This window comes from Protopterus annectens, chromosome 6.part0 (assembly GCF_019279795.1).
Source record: "Protopterus annectens isolate FY-2018-M chromosome 6.part0, PAN1.0, whole genome shotgun sequence".
NCBI lineage: Eukaryota > Metazoa > Chordata > Ceratodontiformes > Protopteridae > Protopterus > Protopterus annectens.
The window spans coordinates 232,919,056-232,932,867 of NC_056737.1; the positions used below are offsets into that span (position 1 = coordinate 232,919,056).

The following is a 13,812-nucleotide window of genomic DNA, read 5'->3' on the forward strand; positions in this document are numbered from 1 at the left end:
CATGCAGGTTTGGGATTTTGTTAACTATACTTTGAGAGTTTAGGGCAGTGAGTAGTATGGATTTGTCTTTAATTGTTGAGGTGGAGGGGCCAGGGTTAGGATGGATATCGTCTGATAAAAGGTTGGTAATGGAATATATATTTGAGTTGGTGAAGTATATGCACAGTCTTGAGAATAGATTTAGTTCTATGGTGTTTTTATAGGATTTAGAGATGATTAAATGGGTAGACTGTTTCTGGGTGGGTATGAGTTTAAATGGGAAAAGTAGAAGGATTATTATAGGGCAAAGATGGGGTGAGATTGGGATGTATGAGTGTGTTAGTGAAGGGGTAAGATGGTTAGTTACATGGAAGGATTGGGAGTGGTAGGAATAACTGGGCTGTGTGAGGAGGTAGAGATATGTTAAGGTAAGTAGTAGAGTTAGTAAGAAGGAGGAGAACAAGAATGTGGGTTTTGAAGGCATGATGAAGTGGAGCTAAATGTAGTTATTAAGTAGTTGATTAAATTGTATGTGGAGGTGAGAGAGAAATTGTATGTGAGAGCTATTAGTGTCTAAATGGAGGTTATAGTGAGAGAGTTATGAAGGATCGGTGGTGAAGTGTTATGGGAGTGGGAGTGTGATATTAAAGGAATATAAGTGGTTCGGTGATAAGTCTATGGAATGTAAATGAAATTAGTGTTGGAGGGAAGAAGAGATGGTGTTTCCAGAGTATTGAGGAATGATTGGTCTAAAATGGGCAGGAGCAGGAATGGGTGTTTGTAGAGTATTGGAGAATGATAGGTTAGTAATATGGGGGGTGTGGTTATGGGGAGATAAAGGTAGAGGTGCTGGGGGCGGGTGGTATTTGGGGGCAGGGTAGGGGAGCGGAGTGAGCCCGCAGGGCAAACAGAGCGGGTAGAACCAAAGGGATCAGGAGAGGATTGAAAACCTATCAGTGGTGTGTTGAAAACCAGAAAGGTAAGTAGAGGGGACCTGAAGATAGTGGGTAGAATGGACTAAAATGCAATAAGAGAGAAAGAGGGAAGAAAGAAAAGAGAGAGTTTAAAGAGTTTTAAGTGGGTAGAATGGGCTAGAATGTAATAAGAGAGAAAGAGGGAAGAAAGAAAAGTGAGAGTTTAAAGAGAATGTTAGTGTAGGAGAATTGAAGTAGATATTAGTGGGGAGAGGATGCCATCTAGTGGACAAATGCAGAACTGCACCATAGTGCACCAGGGCAGTCCCAGGTCAGGCGTGGACCGAAGGGAGAGGGGAGCTCAAGAAGTCAGGGAACTAGGTGAGGGGGAAGAATGGAGATAGGAAGTTAAGAGGGGTTAGGCTGCTGGCTTTCCTGGCTGGGAGCAAACAGAACACCTAGCAAGGCTATGGACTATGGAATATCGGCTAGGCAGCAAGTACACATACTTCCTTGAATTCCTCTAAGGAGAATCTTGGTAGAGTCAGCAGGGATTGTTGAAATGCTTTGAGCAATTGGCTGAGGATTTACAGTAATAGTTTGGGTGAAGGAGTCCACCGAGGCGTAATCACAAGGGGAAAGTCAGGGTGAAAGCTGGAGAACAAGAGAAAAGTGAGAAATAAGTTGTAGTGGTAATTAACACAGTATCCCTAGTGCACAAGCAGAACAATCAACAATTATTAGTAGCACTGAAACACAGTAAATCACATTGGGAAATAGATAGATTGAGACAAAAACAGTTGTAGGGAGTAAAACAGTACACACGTCTACACTGCACAGTATTACAATTTGCTATCCTTAATGGCCTTGAACAGCCTTAAAGGGAGCAATTTAACAGAGTGGGGCACTTTTTTTTTATTTCCAACATATAATGGTTGCCATTGGCAGAGTACATTTAAGGTAGATCAGAAGCATATATGAGACTCCGTTTTGTACACAGGTTCTTCTATAGCTGGGCGATATCACTGTGTTTAAAGCAGTTAAAGACACCGCCAGGAGTAATTATATAGTTGAACAGTTTCAGGCCCCCAAAATACTAGAAGCGTTATATCGAGTTATAGACATGGGCTGGGCAAACTGCTTACTATATCTAGTTAGGGGTCACCACAGTGGCACTCCGGTCCACTAATGTTTGGTAGTGGATTTTTACATGCCGAGTTACCAGCCCTGATGCACAACCTTCAACGAAGGCACGCCCATTCACGCATGCCTCCACACAGACGACGCTCTAGCTGAGAATCGAACTCTATAACATCTTGCTGGGCGGCGACAAGGCTACCGCAGCACCACTGTGTGTGTGTGCGTGCGTGCATATTGTGGTGTAAGAGTAACACGCTTGCAATAATTTATTTCATTTTGTAGCACAAACATCAAGAGCATTGCCATTGTGTGTGTGTGTGTGTGTGTGTGTGTGTGTGTGTGTGTGTGTGTGTGTGTGTGTGTGTAGGGAGACTTGGCTGCAGTGTATTAACAAGTCAGACATATTTTCTTTCACTTACCATCACAAACATAAACCTTACATATGATAGGTGTCTGTCCTTTGGTGGTTTGGCAGGAAGAGGATGTGTGAGAAAACAAATGTTATGTTCAATGCAGTGAGTAGCACTACCATTTCACAATGCTTGCTCTGGTTGTTCTTGATTATTTTCTTTTCTCTGTGGAGTCTGCAAGTCCTCCCTGTCTGTGAGTGTGTTAATCCATGTGCTCTGGTTAACCCCAGCAACTCAAAACATGCAGTAACTAAAATAGAATTTCTCCAGTTTCCCTGAAGATGAACAGACAGTGTGTTCACATAAAAAATATCTCTGATTTTTATCTGTGCACACATACAATAATGCCAGGCACATACACAACTATTCTGGGTAGCAGTAAAAACATGCGATTAATAATTAGTTATATATTAAAAATAAGGCACAAAGTATGGTTTGCTATCATCTTAATGAAGACCAAAATATCGCTAACCAGAATCTTGAGATGAATATACCTAAAGACTAAAAGCCATGTTTTTTTGGCTTTTCCCGGTTAGGGATAACCACAGCAGATCACCAGTCTGCAGATTGATTGGCAATGCTGTTTTTATGGTGTCAGATTGCCATCATGGCACCCAGCCTTCAGAGAAGCCACACACATACATAAATGCACCTACCTGCTTGTCTTTAAAACTCACTTGACCGCAGAAAGGACAAGCAGACTGTGCATAGAAGGAGCTCCAGCCGAGAACTGAACCAGAGAACCTCTTGGTGTGAGGTGACAATGCTAACCACTGCACAACCACAGAAAACATGAATATACCTGAAGAGTAAAATGTTGAAATCCACAATATTGAACTCCTGGACTTGTTCCTCTTGCAGAATGAGACCCATGTTAGCACTCCTTCCTGGTTCTGTAGAACTAGGAGATTGTCTTCAGTGTTTTTCAGCCTTTGGGGTTTTAACATTTTAGTCTTCACAGTGTTTGTCATAGGATTCTGGGCTTCAGTAACATGATAGTAAGCCATAAAATGCTTCACAGAAGATTGAGAAAATTAGAACTACTATACTTAGAACTACTATGTGTCTAGTGGATCCCATACCCCAGACTGTATAAATCGATTTTGACATGGACTTAGTGGTGGTCTCTACTCTCAACCCCAAACATTATAAAACCAGCCCTACTCAAAGGTGTGCAAAGAAGGTTGCTATAGGTGTGGTGGGCTGGAGGTGGTGAGGTTATTACTTCTTTAATTTACAGCATAAGCAAACCTTAGAGGTTTGCACAGGAGTTCATTATAGCTTGTGTTGGGGTTGGGGATAGTGTGGTCATTGTTTCTTTTACTTTTCTCACAGACCTCAGAGGTGTACAAAGAAGGCTACTATAGTTTGTGTAGGGGCAATATCCTGTCTGGGAGCAACAAAGTGGAATACATTACTGTAATCCTTATTCTAGTTCCTCACAATTGCAGGCAAGTATGACTGCCTTAGGGGTAGGGGTGAAGAGTGAGGAGGCATGCAATGTATTTGTATGACAGTGGAGTCACTTGACTGTGACCATTTGAATGGCTACTTTTATCCCAATCTGTCACCAGAGAGATACTCAGGTAGTGACTATCTTTCTTCTTTTTTTTTGGAGGGGGGAGGGTAGAGAGACAGGCAGTATTCCCAGATAGGATTTGTATATCTTCACAAACAACTTTCTTGTTAGCTTATAGTGAGCTACTGTTTTGTCAGCTTTAAACATTAAACCTTGGGTACAACCTATGTCTTCACTGAAAAAAAAAAAACAAGACTGAAATTCTGTTCTTCCTCATGACTTTTGTTCGGGCCACCCCTGGATTACAAGGTTGGGAAAAATGCTCTAAAATGCACATCAGAGCATCTATAACCCTATTAGCTTCCAGGGGCTCTAGCTTAATTTATTTCTTAAATTGCGGTTATTGTGCTGCCTTGGTCAGGTATGATGTGGTGAGTGAATGTAAGGAAAACTACAGTTGAAAAGCAGCACTGAATTTCTTACTTTAATCATAATTTCTGTTCAAGACATCATTGGAAGAAAAGGTTGTGTACAAAGAAAAAAATGCACTTCAGAACATAGAGAAAATCATTGCTTCTCGAAAATGTTGAAAACTAACACAAAATGTAAAAAAAAGTAATGTGCATGGTGTGGGGAGCCTGAGATGGGGGAAACAGAGGGGAGCACTGGAGGTTGTGTGTGTGCTGGGGGGGTGAAACAGTAGTCAGTGCTTAGGGTACCATTTCACCTAAGCCCAGCCCTGTACCTAGATTTGTAATGTGTCATCACTGTAACTAAATGGTAGTCAGTGTGACTGACCCTTTGTAAAATGAGCCAACATTGTGTACACAGGCCCTTCATAATGTAAGAGCATTGTAGTTACAAGTCTGTCTGATCATACTACTTTTGGAACTTTGCAGCATGAGCTAATCATTTTCTTTCAGTTTCCTAATAGGCAAGTTTATCGCGGCTGGCAGCTGCCTCAGGCAATAACGTGGTGATAGTTAAACTAAAAGTTTCCAAAGGCCCCCAATTTGACATTTGCTGTGGGCCCCCAAATTGCTAACACTGGCCCTGCCTGAAAATGACAGGAAACTAGAAGCACAATTCATAAGTTATGTGGATGCTGCTACGTAAATTATACCCTTAACTTTCCGTTTCAGTGAGCAAATGTTTTTATTTCCCACGATAGCTGTTTTCTTCAGATTGGCTGCAGTCTGCCTTTGCTACATGTCAAGCCCTTCCTTATCCAGCTACCCAGCAACAGTTATTTCTGCAAAAAATATAAGACAAAATAGAATATTAATAACAGGAAAATAAGTTAACGCATTAAGGGGCACTCTTTATTTTTACATATGTACAGCACTGTTCCCATCAGCTACCCCTCCAGGGGAAAGGATGCAGTGCCATCATATATGCTACTAAAACCTGAAAAAATGTCCCATAGAGCGGAAACGAATCTAATTTCGTCAGAGTGACGCCAGGCAAAGAGGGGAGGAGGGGGACACAAGGGTTACTTTGTAACTGTCGAATGGAAACTAAGAAAGACGGAAAAAACGGGACCTGTAACCACACACGCGGAAGTCAAACTGAGCTCCCTTTGCAGGACGCCGGGGTAACAGTAAAAGTTAGAAAAGTGGGAGAGCTCGTAAGCAAATTGGCGTCACGTGTCTAGAAAGTGTTGTGGACAGAATGATAACTTAGGTTTTCAGAAAAAGGAGAGACAATCCCGAAGTCTATAGGTAGAATGGCGGGAGATACTCAAGATACAGATGATGACCAAACATGCAGCCTCGGCAAACGCAAGAAGAAGAAAAACCGAAAGGATACTAAAACCCGGACGGTGCACTCAAATCTTTTATACAGCTGCGCTAAAGGGGAGGAAAATCCTAATAGGCGGTATGCGGACAATAAAATTAAAACAACAAAGTATACTGTTCTGTCCTTTCTACCTAAAAACTTGTTCGAGCAGTTCCATCGCTTAGCCAACGTTTATTTTGTTTTCATTGCCTTACTTAACTTTGTACCGGCTGTCAACGCTTTCCAGCCAGAGTTGGCACTGACGCCGGTTGTGTTTATCCTAGCTGTCACAGCCATCAAGGATCTTTGGGAGGATTATAGGAGATACCGATCGGACAAAGAGATCAACCACTTCGACTGCTTAGTGTATTGCAGGTAGAAGCCTCTTTTTGTGGTTTTGCGAAGCTGAATTGTGTGTATTCAGTGAGTGTAATGTGATCATGGTTGTATTATATGTACATCACTCTTGGGTCCGTTATCTGAGTAATACATGTTCGTTTCAGGTTAACTGTAAATGTGATCAGCTCTGAGCAGGCAGACGTGCTAAGATACAAAGTATCCAGCTTCAAGGATACAATGTAACAAGAGACAGCGCTCGTGCAACAGGTTGTTTGTGCAAGTTTCTTCAGTGACTCTGCAGACAGAACGTAAACCCATGGCGCCTGCTGTAGGTAGCTCTTAGCATGAAATGTAAAAGTTGGGATGCGCTGCTCAAGGCCATGTAGGTAGCAGGGGAAAGGAGAGAGGCCCCAATGTTTGGTTAATGACGACCCGTCTCGGCTTTCATTTCACACTTTCTAGGGTTACCGCCTGTCCCATTTTGCAAGGGACAGTCCCTCTTTGGGCAGTTGTGTCCTGAAAAAAAATTAAAAAAAATGGCAAATGTCCTGATATTTTAGCAGAAGATTATTTCCTATATTTTATGTAATAATTGCATAAAACAGTTATTCTGTATATGAAACACCTAAATGTTATAAGAAACAGAACAAGCAACTAAAATGCTACAAGAATAAGCTTTTATTTCGGCAAAAAAGTGAAGTTATGTCCTTTGTACTGGCCGTGACTATGTTCATTCCTGTAAAATCTGATGTTTGTACCAAAAATGTCACACTTTGGGCATTTGAAAAGGTGGCAACCCTACACCTTCCATATAAGTTTTGTTTCGTTTCAGGGACGTACATTTCCACATCTCCCACTGCTAAATGAAGAAAATATGCGGTGTAGTTACTATACGTATGCATATGATGGACTGCATAAACTGCCTTTGCATCAAGGTGGGCGTGATTTTCAGTTGGTGTAATGCTACAGATTGAATATTTGGGACAGTAGTGTACTGACAAGCTAATAAGATATTGGCATGTTGACATACCCTAACAAGGTTTGGGTTAAACAGGGGGAAAAGTGGGACAGTGATGTATTGCATACCTCTCAATTGTTCAGAGTCCGAGTGCTCAGAGTGTTGCTTTTGTCTAATTTTCATATAAAATTTGTCGTTTTCTGGCACATCATTGAAAGTACAAGTCACCGAATAGTGACAGACATTTGAGTTTCAGACTATTTTCTTCAGAAAATGTATGTTAATGCAAATCCTGTTGTTCTAATTTGAAAGAGTAACTTCTACTCCTCGACCTCTTGGAGAGAAAATCTGGACAAAGCCATAAATAATGGAGGGATAAGAGCCCCAGAATTGGGACACTTTTTAAATATTGCTTTTACAAACTTAGAAAGTTGATATAATAGATTTAAACTTAGAAAGTTGATATAATAGATTTTGCATTAGCATGACTTTTGTCAAGGGTATGAAGTCTGAAATTCAAATGCCTGTCATTTTCTGAATTCAGCCCTCAATATTTTGCAAGAAAAACAATTTTATGAGAACTGGACCAAAAGTAGGCAAAAATCTGAACAGGCTGAAAAATATCTGTATATTTGGGAGGGATGGCAATAGAGTTTACGCAATTTTTCTGCCTGTATCCCTGGCCCCCAGTATTTTTTTTTTACTTTGGGTTTCTTTCTTGCACTATGAGGTTAAGAAGTACAGTACTTTAACACACCAGTATGGACAGTGATGTACTGACCTTTCCCTACACTGCTAGTTTTATTAAGACTTTTGGCAAATAATTGTAAAACTATAGCATGGGCTGCATGCATGTATCAGCCCCCCACCTGGTGAACTTAGGACCCTTAACCCATAAAAACATATATGGGAAGTCTTTACATAGTCACTTGGGCTCAATGGAGAATTTTTGAGGTAGCCATGTTATAACAAACTCCAGAAATAGTTGATGACCATAAACTAAAACATTAAGCATTTCAAACTATTTGTCTCAGACATCTGAAAATGCAGATAAATACATTACATGAATTTGCTTTACAACCACCCTTTTTAAGAGTCAATGTGTTTTTGGTGGCTTCAGAAGCATTCTTTGGAATTTAAAAATAAAATGAGATTGAGTCGTTCTTTTTCTTTTCCCCTGCACACATATGGCAAAAATGTACAAAAGTGTAATTGTAATGATGCATATGTATAATTTAAAGTTTTTATTTTACTCAATTGTATTTTATTATATCTGGCAGCCTTTGCCCCTCATCCTGTGTCCTAAGTCACATTTGCATTGCTTGTGACACTATGCTTTGCTGTGTACACTGGTGAACATATGTTTTAAATATGAATAGACAGGTCTGGAAGGAATGAGCTCGGTGTGTGCATTTCTTTAGATAGGTATTGTTCAGTTTGTTTCTGTGTGTGTCATTTCAGACGAATTCTCAAATGAATGAAGCAACAGAGTATTCTGACCCTACCTACTTCACCTGCTTTAACTGTCCATATGAAAGTGTAAGCCCATGGCTTTTTTTTTTTTTTTTAATTAAAGCCCTTGGCAACCTTTATGCTTACTATTTATTCTAGGTAGTTAAATATAAATGTACATTTTTCTTATTTTTCCATGGAGTTGTTGAATTTAAGATGTATGTATATGTAGCATTTGAAAATAGGTGCAACTCAGTTTGCTTTCATATATATGTTTATTTACTGTTTTCAAATATTTAATATTACATATGCATACTTAAGTACATCATGTTTCCAAACTATCTCTGGGCACATTTCCTGTGGCTTATTTGGTATTTGCAGACAAAGCTGTTTGTGACTTTTGACTAAATGCGAGCTGTGGCAGTAAGTAAGTTGAAGGCAGTAGAGAAATATGAACACATCAACACCCCACATTAAATGCATATAATAGCGTGGATAAATAATGGGAAAATAAATTAATTTTCTGAAAGGAAGTAAGGTGAATTATGATTAGTGTTTTTAGCAGCTATTACTTCTTGAAACTGATGGTGTCTGCATAGAGCAAATTAGTTTTCTGTATTTGCAGTTACTATTGGAGACTGAAGTAGCAAGTATGTTACAGCAGAAATTAAACTAGTGAAGTTCAGTGACTTCCCTTCTTTCAGGAATCACACAGCATTTTCCCTTCTTTCAGGAATTACACAGCATTTTCACTTATTACATGCTGGAGTTATTTCTCATTGATGTATGCCATTTTGAGATGATTTTGTAATTTATGTGAATGCATGTTAAGTAGAGATGTGTTTAACACCTGCTACCAACCCCACAAGGCTGTTTCCTATTGATATGTAAGAGTTACAAGGAAGCATAGTGGAACAATTGCTGACCAGCCAATGTCACATTCAGGTCACATGTGTCATGGTTATGGACTGTGTACTGAATAGATTGGGTTTTCAAAAAGTGTATAATGACTTTGTTTGGAAAGCCTTTAACATATGATATTGGAAAATGTAAAGGCTATGCAGTTGGCTGTGGAATGTTAAATGGAGATGTATGATGTTACCATAGTTTGGACATGTATGATGTTACCATAGTTTGGACATGTATGATGTTACCATAGTTTGGACAGGGAACAAATGAATAGAACCTGGAAATGTAGATTCAGTTTAACTTGTCTAACTGCATCATAATGAGAAAATATATTTAACAAGTTGTAACAAATCTGAATGATTTGAACATAACCTCTAAGGAGATTAAAAGTGTTAGTGAAGTAATTTTCCATTAAGTAATAACATCTGCTTTATGCCACAAAAGTACTGTGCCTGAATCGTCTGACTATATGATAGGAATACTGTATGTTTTTAACTGTAATCAAGGAACATCACAATATACCTGGATATACTGCTAGATTATTGAATTAGGTCCAAGAACATTTACATGAAATTGTCTTTGCTACTAGGCTAACGACCTGGGAGGGGAGCTTTATAATTCTGTCCATAAGACACATGGATACCAGGCCCGGTGAAACTTTCCTATTCCCCATCCACTAGTCTAAGTTGCACTTAAAGTGGGTAATAGACAAACTCGTCTTCCCATGTGAAGCCTGTTCCGTAGGAGAGGCAGTCTCTGGGACACGTGTCTCTCTCCAGCATGTTCTGTTTGCCACAGACAAAATTCAGGTCTTTAGACCTAGTATTTATGGTATTGTATGACTGAATATGCAGGAGATTTAGAAGTGTGGGTTTGTGGATGCCTTGTAAGCTAGGCATAGATCACCCTTCAGCAGTCTGTAGAAGACTTAGTAGAGGGAAAGGTCTTCAAGGCACTCTGTGTAAGCTAGGTTTGTTATGGCTTTTATCTTTTTTGTAAGAAATCTCTGAGGCTGCTCTAGTTGCTGCATATGCCTGGTTAGGTACTTAGCAAAGGGGGCATTGTACTCTGACTGGTCTGATAAGGGCAGAGTACAGTGGGATAATGACCTCATTGGACTTTAAGGGATATCCTCTTAAAGGATCAGGGAGCAGACTGGAAAAAGTAGCCATGGTTTTGTGATGTGTCATTATATGTTATTAATTATCACTAAATGTTAATATAATTGCAAGATTTGCCTGCTTAGCTTTGAATTTTGAAAAGCTACTTAGATGAGGAATGCAACACACTTTCAGATTAGCATCAGAAAATATATTTTTTCCTTAAATAGATCATTCTGACTTTTTTTTCAATGGGACAGTTAGATTTCAGAGAAGCTAGGTAAAAGCATTGTAATGAAAGAAAGTTTTGAGGGAAATTGTAGGGAGAGCAACATAAGTTGAAATTGACTACATGCTTCCCGGGTGCAAAACTTTGTAGAAAGTAGGTTTATTTACCTTTTTCGAAGACGGACACCATGTTTTATTGATGACTTGTTATGTATTAAGTACTTTGGGCAGTGACATCAGTAAGCAAGACATGCTTGCTTTTATGAGCATTTCTTGTAGGCATCTCTGCAACATCTTTGGGGATCTGAGTGGTATATTATCATGTGCTACTGCTAGGGACAGCACTGCAGCACAACCCTCCCCATGACAGACAACAGGCCTTTGTTTACTAATACCTAGCCCTCTCAGTCAGCCCAGTTTACTTTGGTTGGTTATCCGTCCTGGTTCACTGGCCAAACTAGTACAAAAGAAAACGTTATAGGTCAGGGAGTCTGTACGTAATCTCATATATTCTTTATGCGACTTTTAGACAGTGCTGTTCTTGATTCTGACAAGTTTAATTGCTTGGGTTATTCATGAAAGCATGGTTTGCCTACTTTTTTGCATATCATTTTGCATATCATGAAATCCTGACAGACACAGTCTAGGAAAATGAATGAAATGAAGGAATAAGAAAGAATATGAGGTGGAAAACCAGTGTGAGATTGCAGACTGGGGAACAAGAAATTGTTTATTCGTTATCTGGGAGTGAACAGATAAGCTGAATAAGCATGACATTTGAAAAGTATAGCCCTCCTAAATGGGGGAAAAGTATTTGGTTTATTGCTGTATTAGTTAGCGTAGTAGACCCTGTTTTTAGAAGCAGCACATTGGAGTTACAGAAAAGATGACTGTTGTACTAAATGACAGCCCTCAAAACTGAGCAAATGGTATTTGTAGTAGTATCTAAACTAAGTAACAGCAAGAGAAGTACATCATATAAGGAGTACACAAAATAGGATCATTTATAGCACATTGCATACTAAGTGCACAGCCTGCAGTTGGAAACACACATTTCATACATGCTGGCGGCACGCATTGCATACAAAGTGCATGACCTGTGGCTGGCGGCATGCATTGCATACAAAGTGCACGGCCTGCGGCTGGCAGCATGCATTGCATACAAAGTGCACGGCCTGTGGCTGGTGGCATGCATTGCATACAAAGTGCACGGCCTGCGGCTGGTGGCACGCATTACATACAAAGTGCACGGCCTGCGGCTGGTGGCACGCATTGCATACAAAGTGCACAGCCTGCGGCTGGTGGCACGCATTGCATACAAAATGCACGGCCTGCGGCTGGTGGCACGCATTACATACAAAGTGCATGGCCTGCGGCTGGCGGCATGCATTGCATACAAAGTGCACGGCCTGCGGCTGGTGGCACGCATTACATACAAAGTGCACGGCCTGCGGCTGGTGGCACGCATTGCATACAAAGTGCACAGCCTGTGGCTGGTGGCACGCATTGCATACAAAATGCACGGCCTGCGGCTGGTGGCACGCATTACATACAAAGTGCATGGCCTGCGGCTGGCGGCATGCATTGCATACAAAGTGCACGGCCTGTGGCTGGTGGCACGCATTGCATACAAAGTGCACGGCCTGCGGCTGGTGGCATGCATTGCATACAAAGTGCACGGCCTGCGGCTGGCGGCACACATTGCATACAAAGTGCACGGCCTGCGGCTAGCGGCACGCATTGCATACAAAGTGCATGGCCTGCGGCTGGTGGCACGCATTGCATACAAAGTGCACGGCCTGCGGCTGGTGGCACGCATTGCATACAAAGTGCACGGCCTGCGGCTGGTGGCACGCATTGCATACAAAGTGCATGGCCTGCGGCTGGTGGCACGCATTGCATACAAAGTGCACGGCCTGCGGCTGGCGGCACATTGCATACAAAGTGCATGGCCTGATAGGTTCTTATAGATAGGTTCATAGATTAGTACTAGGCTAACTGCCCTTGCGAGCCATTTTAAGCCTAGCCAATTATCCCTTGTGAGACTCAAACCCTGCACCTTGTATTTGTAAGGCAAACACCTTAACCATTAGTCCATCCTCCCAACTGCACGGCCTGCGGCTGGCGGCACACATTGCATACAAAGTGTATGGCTTGCGGCTGGCGGCACGCATGTCATGCAAAAGTACACAGCCTGTAGCTTGGTGTCATGCATGACTTACAAAAGCGAACGGCCTGCAGTTGGTATACATTGCATGAGGAATGTACCTTTGAGGATCAGAAGTGCAGTTCTTGTATGAGGCAGTCTATGATCAGCAAACTGTTGTATGTACATAATACATGGAACTTGACTAACATTAAAATGAATGGTATGCATTAGAAAGTAATAGTCTTGGATCAGTAATGTCCTTCAGGATTGTATTGGCAATCTACAGCAGGCTGTTAGCAGTGTGTAACTGATACAGTCTGCTTGTGCTGGGATCACACTCGCATACGGGTTACAGTGTAATCTAAATATGATCAGTAACATGTTTCATATGACATTTGTAGGCTAAAACTAAAATTATACATTAGATGCAGAATACACAGGCTAGGAGGAGGAATGTACATCATTTACAAGGTACCGAGGCAGGATTGCCAAACTGCCACTGCACATGTTTACAGAGTTCAGCGGCTAGGGTCAGGAATTTATATCAGACACACAGAGTATGCTGATTAGCGTTAACAGTGTATTTCAGAGGCCAAGTACACTGAATGTATATCGGATACAAACTACAGAAGGTAAGATTGGAAATGAATGTTAGATAATAAAAACATGCTTGGAATGTGAATGCACATTGTATACAGTGTACACAGATTATAATCAACAACATGGCTGAGATATTAAACAAAGATAAGAATGAACAGTTTTATACTGTTACAAAGCTCTTGTCATTCAAATATAATGAGACAGGTGACCGTAAAAGTCAACACTAGCATAAAATCTGTAACTCGGATAATGAGTGGTAACTGTCTTGTCAAGTTAATAGTGCACACCTGTTAAATAGGCTGGACAGGGTACCATAATTTAGCAGGAAAGCTACAG

At 40.9% G+C, this 13,812-nt stretch overlaps 1 protein-coding gene across 1 annotated transcript in view; it reads left to right on the plus strand.

Annotated features, from left to right (window-relative positions):
* Window positions 1–5,448: 5,448 nt before the first annotated feature.
* Window positions 5,449–13,812, plus strand: part of ATP10A (ATPase phospholipid transporting 10A (putative)) — a 1,517,068-nt gene continuing 1,508,704 nt past the window's right edge. The window contains exon 1 of the mRNA XM_044073977.1: window positions 5,449–6,116. Within this exon, the coding sequence (XP_043929912.1) occupies window positions 5,689–6,116 (428 nt within the window). The 5' untranslated portion in view covers window positions 5,449–5,688. The remainder of the gene's footprint in view (window positions 6,117–13,812) is intronic.